General features: G+C 36.0%; 1 protein-coding gene across 4 annotated transcripts in view; it reads right to left on the bottom strand.

Moving 5' to 3' along the window:
• The window catches only part of LOC111862693 (exportin-1), a 49,512-nt gene extending 46,983 nt beyond the window's left edge, over positions 1–2,529 (bottom strand). For 2 of the 4 annotated variants that reach the window (XM_023848284.2, XM_023848287.2), the window contains exons 1-3: positions 1,857–2,200; positions 1,617–1,702; positions 1,327–1,450 (exon numbers count right to left, since the gene is read on the bottom strand). In XM_023848284.2, coding sequence (XP_023704052.1) covers positions 1,327–1,437 — 111 coding nt within the window. In that variant the 5' untranslated portion in view covers positions 1,438–1,450; positions 1,617–1,702; positions 1,857–2,200. Of the gene's footprint in view, positions 1–1,326; positions 1,451–1,616; positions 1,703–1,856; positions 2,201–2,304 lie in introns of those variants that run through there. The other 2 variants (XM_023848285.2, XM_023848286.2) reach the window with 2 other exon arrangements.
• Positions 2,530–7,072: the final 4,543 nt, after the last annotated feature.

Genomic DNA, 7,072 nt, shown 5'->3' with positions numbered 1-7,072 from the left:
AAAAATCAAATCGACGCGTGTAGATTAACAAAGATTTTATACAATTAGAAAGACTGGTAATTTTAAATTTTAACAAGCAGTGTAACAGCTACGTGAGTGATACACACCTGATGATGGCCATTTAGGGCCGAAACATGTAGTGTGGAGGAGGAAAAGAAGTAAAAACTACAATAAAATTTGTTGCACTTAAGACGATATTTATCCATATATATTCTGGACTAAAATTTACATACTGCTACCTATGACAGTTGCATAGTGGTGACTCTGCCATTGTCATTGATTGAGGTAAAAATACACTGTAATGGGTATTAAACATTTGTAATTTGCATCTGTTTAATGTTCATACACAGATGATTTAATTGTGGCATGATGAGGGGCCCTCAGGTATGCAATGAGTGGCTAGGGGGTTCACAGACACGAAAATTTTGACAGCCACTGCACAATAAGTCATGGGGAGATGACAGGAATCTTGCCATTCTTAACAAGCACAGTTATTATAATAGCAATACCTTAGCACTGAAAACTTCATACTATAATTAAACTGTATTTAATCTATAAACAATAAAAAATTAAAAGATTGCATGCTGAATTATTTTAATAGGCATTACATTAAAGTTTATTTATATTGTTAATTTTGTACCATCCACCATGAGTTCTTTCTAAAGAGACTTTTTGATCCTTTGCATTTCAGTCATGCTCTTTCATTGTCCCTCAATGCATACAAAACTTCAGATCATGCATCAGTCCAATGCCACTCAGTAATGTTATAAACTGAAAATACAAATGGAACATGACATCCACCAGAAACACTTGGGGCACATACTTGTAACTGCATGATCTGTACTTTCGCACACTAAAGGAGATCTAAAAGTTTGTGACGATGGTGTAGGCACATACTTGTAACTGCATGATCTGCACTTCCGCATACTAAAGGAGATCTAAAAGTTTGTGACGATGGTGTATTAGTACAAATAATATGTTCCTGGACATTGTCCATCGCCCTGTCTTTACCTAAAACACTGTTCTGTTCATATTACAAACACAACGTTTCAGAGACTGGATTCTCTGTCTTCAGGTAAAACCTACTCAGTTGGGTCCAATCGATACAGCTAGTCCCTATCTCTGGACCTGGACACTAAATGGGAAGTAAATAAACAGTGTAAAAACATAATAGCAACCAAGCAATATCTACCCTGAAATCCACCTTGGATGTCAAGTATAATGAAATGGGAGATTTGAATACACCTTGCGGTTACCCTAATTATCATTCAATTCCATAGGCCCATCATCTACATTAATGTATGAAAAATTTTAGGAAATACATACCTGCTCTCCAGTTCCACTGTACATGCATCCTACTATGTTGTCCAGCAAATTGATGTCAAGCTTCTGGTTGAAATCCAGAAGTTTGGAGGCTTGTTCAGCAAGAGTCGCCATTCAGACTGAGAAACTGGAAGATATTCCAATCATGACAAATCACAACAAACAGAAATATACGCTGACTCAATTGTTCTCACATAATTACTGTATGTGTATTTAAGCGAATCTGTAACCACTAGTGCGAAATCATAAACCTAAGCACGACTAACTCACATATCCAAGTTTCCACCACTCACTTTTGTATTTTCAGATCAGAAGCAGCTTAAACTCTGCCGTTTTGATGGCCTGCGAACAATCATTCCTTTCCCAGCCACCTCTTTTCCTTCACAAGAGAAAAAAATACAATTAAAATACACGACACATAACCTGGAAGATGCATTTAGGTTAAGATATTATTTACATTCACAGATTTTACAAGGTTAAATGAGACAAGTAAACTGATTTCAATTAAGCCAGGATAATTACAAACAACTCACAGCCAAGATACTACACTAATCAGTATCTTCGTTTAGTAAAGACTATAATCCTAATCCACACCCTGTTTAAAGAACTTTGTCACTAATTTCACACTGAATACATTCCTATATTCAGATTTGTGAGAGTAATTTCCTGAAGAATATCAATAATATTAGTATCTACATCAAAAAATACTTCATATGATATATTCCTTGTGTGTCAGTCACAAGTAATTATGTTTGTAACACCGACAACACAACCGTTGAACACACATTCCCATCTTCCCGCGCGGTATGCACCTCACCGCCGCTCTTGCACGAGGCAGTCACTAACGAGCCAAAATGGCGGCTTCCGGAAAAGGAATGGTTCCTGTTAATACAGTACTCTTATTTCGTTAAATTACTCAGTTGCCGCAAAGTATGTACGATTTTTACAAACCACCGCAGGCTTAGTGCTTTTGTAACCAACCTCTCACGCAGATGGTTATGCAGAACAAATCTGGGCCTATTCTTTATATCAGAAATGGCGCCTGCGTCCGCAAAATGCTACAGGTTTAGAGGCTTTTCTGTAAATAAAAAATTCTAAATTGATGGCAGAACCATCTGAATTCCTCTCTAAAGCGCCGTCAAATATGGAAACTCTTCGCAAAGATAAGAAACCTGCAAATTTTCGAAAATAATATCAAGATGGCGACTCCAGAATACCTCTAAGATTAGATATAGAGTTCATGATTGGACGACTAAAAATTTCTCTTTGCCAATGACTTAACGGCTAAGTAACAAATTTACATGACGTATTCATGACGTCACACATACACGTGTCCACGGAAATATACACAATATAATATCGCTTGTCCTGTTGAATTTCAAATTTTCGTACTTCAGTGATAAAAATTCCGTTATCCTCGGTTGGGTCTCTTCTGGATCTTGTAATATGATTACATGATGCGATGTAAGTTCCATAAGTAGTCAAGGACCCTCCAATTCCGGTCTTATTTGTGTCCATGCGAATATCACTTTGCAATTACAATCAGACAGTGGGATAAATAAATAATATTATATTGTTATTGTAATATTATTGTAACTTTTTAATCACATCCCAGAGATACTTTTAAAACACTCAAAATGAAAGTTTTCCGATATGTAACACCACGTGGTTTGGTAGGTACCAACATTTTGACAGAACTTGCTGCTTCCATGCTCAATATAGACCGTCTTCCATCCTGATGATGTGGCAGGTTCCTTCAAACGTTGGTATCTATCTACCAGACTACACAGCATCACATCTCAGAAGGTCATAAACTTAATATTCATAACCATGAGATCCCAGAATCTTATACATACAGTACAAAGTTTTAAATAAGTGTCAGTTGTATGTATGTGACCTTTAAAACATGAAACATACTTGCAGAAATACTCCAGGTGTTCATACTTGATTCTTAGATTCCCACAGTTCTAGCTGCTAATTCTTCAGTCTTTGACCTCTATAGAAACATGTATATGCGATCAATAACCATTATATGTGGGACATACGATTCATTAATGACTTAGAAGACAGAACAGCTCTATCTCATACACTACAATTATGAAATCACAATTTCAATGACCAAAGTACAAATGTACAGTATCACTGTCAAGATATGTACCACAGCCATTTTCTTATTACCAAAATGTTATAAAATATTATGGTATCATATAGGACAGGCATGTCCAATGCTTTGATCGCGATCAACCAGTCGATCGCGGGATGATATTTGGTCGATCTCATACGTCCTTAAGGAAATTATATGCGAAAAGAATGTAAATTCACTTATAATATCACAAGTTGTCAATGAAAAACAATTCAATTCAAAAACACTTATAATATGATTATATTCCGATTATGAAGGGAAAATATATATTAAAGTAGTCTGTACTTTCAATGTATGTTGCTTTTACAACAAACACCATGCGCTGTGTTATTTTTACGAATATTTTTGCTTAAAGTNCTTAGACTAGTATTTACTTTGTGACACGTTCTATATCCAACAGTTTGTACTTTCAACTCATGTATGGATCAACTGAACTTGAAATAAATATGAATATGAATATGAATATGAAAAGAGAATCCTCAAAATGACACAGAGAAAACTAAACTAAAAACATATTAATATGGTAAATGATCAAAATAACCTGCATGCTATATGAAGTGATGCTCAAATTTTGACATATTTACACATCTTCAGCCCTTTGACAAAGTAAATGTGGTTCTCTGAATGTGTGTGTACCTTCCTATTAAATTATCAGTGGGGTTAATAAGTGAACTTCATGCTGACAAATTTTTAAAGATTATAATATTTTAACTTTGGCAGCGCTACACATTTTGGAAGTGACATGTTTTATTAAAAAATATAAAGACTCGTGGTGGCAATAAATGTGGACATCCATAATTACAACATGCGAAGACAACTAAATTTACATGTAAATCATTGCAATACAGTTCTTTTTAAGAAAAGTGTTATAAATATGGGTATCACCTTGTATAATAAGGTCCCTGAGCAGATAAAATAAAAATAAAAATTTGAACTCTTTTAAGACGGACTCAAATCCTTGCTGTTGAAACATTCCGTTTATTTCATTGATGAATTTATGTCCCTACAATTCTGAAGTGAGTGTGTTATGGTTTTATGCTATGACAAATATCTTGTCCTCACTTAATCTATAAAAGAAAATGTTGGATTTCTTTTGGTTTTGAATTATTGAAAGTGGGATGATGTATTGTGTGAAATCTGTAGGTCATTAAGTTTCATAGCATTGCTGACTCATGTATATGTACGAGTATGTTATTTTAATATGTAGTAATTGGCTTGTTCTATATCCAGAGGTTGTATCTCCAAATACGGATTCTCAGAACAAATAAATTGATTGATTGATTCCTAATGTCAAATTCCATATTTATAAGTTAAAGTAATGCAGATCAGTGGTCCCTGAATATGAAATCTCAAGCTCTGAAGATAGTGGCCCTTCAGATGGGACCCGGAAAACAAAATTGGGATTTTTTTGAAAATACTTGAACCGATACATTTAAATTTCAGTACTTAATGGAGCCAAAGTGTCTAAATCAAACAGCATATGCAGGATCTTCAGGAAAATAATGGTACATTCTCTAGTGGCCTAATGCATACAAGATAATAAATGTGCAATGTTCCTGTGTCAGTTATTTTCATTTGTCTTCTAAAGTAAAAGGAAATGGTAAAGAACTGATGATACAGACCACTATGAGCCTTACCCTTCTGCAGTAGATGCAGGTGAGTGGTGCAGGGCATTTGGTACCTACTGGATATAAAGCTATATGGACACTATTGCCTATCTGGACCAGGATTCAAACATATCTCCAATCATCTAGCCCATAGCCAAATTACACCAACTGGCATAGTCTTGTGACAGCAATAACAGATGATTTTAAAATATAAGTATTTTCGCCCTATACAAAGCCCTATCTGGAAAATTTTCTGAATTTTTAAATAGACTAGAGTCCATCCTTAATATACTGCATGCCCCAAAAATTAAATATAAAATATCTTGTGAACAATAACAGGAAAAAATGTTTAAACTCTCTGCTACTATCCTACAGTCTCTCCAGTACTGTAAACTTTCCAACAAGAATTAAAAATATCATATCACCAACTGATAATATTTTCATTGATAGTTCAAAATTAGAAACACAGATTCTTACAACTACAACTATCTCAAATGGTTTGTCCTATGAAGCACAACTCTTAGAGATCCTTTAATTTGGAGCCTCAGAACCAACAACAGCATCTGATAAGGAAAATAGACAATCACTCGATGGCTGACTTTGTTATGAAATTAAGCTATGAAACATGGGATCCTGTATTCGTTAATGTTGACATTGACACTAAATTTAATTCCCTTCTCAACACTTACTTAAGGTTATTTACTCAAGCCTTCCTTTTAAAGAAGCCAAGAACACAGCCACAAATAACACCTGGATAATAAAAAAAAAGTAAAAAGTAAAGGTATCCCTGTAACAGGCCGTGGAGGCCCATAGGGTTGTGAGATTTTGAGGTTCCCATATTTTCTACACAATCGGCTGATAGATGGCGGCAAGATTGTCAGCCCAACATGCCAGCCACACTTTCACCCCCAAGAATATTCCTGGTACTCATTTCTGTCAGAGGTTGAGTCGACCCCAGGGCCATAGTGCGGCAGGAAGAATTAGGTCAATTAAAAACCCAATGACCTCATCGGAACTTGAACCCACAACCTTCCGGCTTGTAGCATAGTACCCCTATAGGAAGAAAAAGGGAACTTCATCTGACCAGCAGGGACAGTCATGATCCAAAGCTAAAATGTCACTTCAAGCTATATGGCAAAGTTTTGTCAAATGTCATTTTGGAAGCTAAATGTTCCCCTGTTGATGTTGATGGCACGGTATCACGTGTTCCATTGGCAGACCACGTGGCAATAACACTTCCTGCAGCTCTCTTATTGTCGCGTGATGTCACTACAAATTCGTATGGGATCTGATCCTCCATTACATGTGTGCAATTATTATGCTGATAAGTTGTTTACTGTGCCATAACCTAGAAATGTCTCTCTATATGCTACAATACTTATGGTGGTCAATCAGAACCACAGGCAGGGTAAAGGTCATAGAAGCAGATGGCATGTTCCTCTGAAACACTAATATCCACATACAGTACTACATGGAGTCATAACCCAGGAGACAACAATCTGAACTCTTTTAAGTTCAATGGCCAATATTGGCTGTGCCTGCCATAATACTACTGCATTCAATTGAGTGATATCAAGGCTTTCCACAGCAATTTTATGGGAGAATGCACTGCTAAACTTTCAAACTATACGAGTATATGTTACCATCAACATCATTGTCTTCACAACTTCCATAAAAGTAGTAAGAAACTGTTACTGCATTCAGAGAATAAAGATTAATCCTGAAGGAATATAATACTGTTCTGCATAATTTCACAGAATCACAATGAAAAGAAAACAAATAGAATGGTCTGGAAGAACTCCATGCAAGTGGAAGGAAGACATTTCTCTCCAAGGACAACTTGGTTACTTCTTCTCTCTTCCCTACTCCCAAGTTCACATGCCCCCTCCCCCCAAGGGAAACACACAATGACCCTGACAGATGCTGTTTCATCCTTAAAACATCAAATTTCTGAAGAGAACTGTTCTTTCTCATTATCCTGTGTGGGCAGTTCCCACAT

The sequence above is a fragment of the Cryptotermes secundus genome, unplaced genomic scaffold, assembly GCF_002891405.2.
Source record: "Cryptotermes secundus unplaced genomic scaffold, Csec_1.0 scaffold5, whole genome shotgun sequence".
Lineage (NCBI taxonomy): Eukaryota > Metazoa > Arthropoda > Insecta > Blattodea > Kalotermitidae > Cryptotermes > Cryptotermes secundus.
Note: the sequence above shows the minus strand (reverse complement) of the source record. Positions and strands in the feature narration are given on the sequence as shown.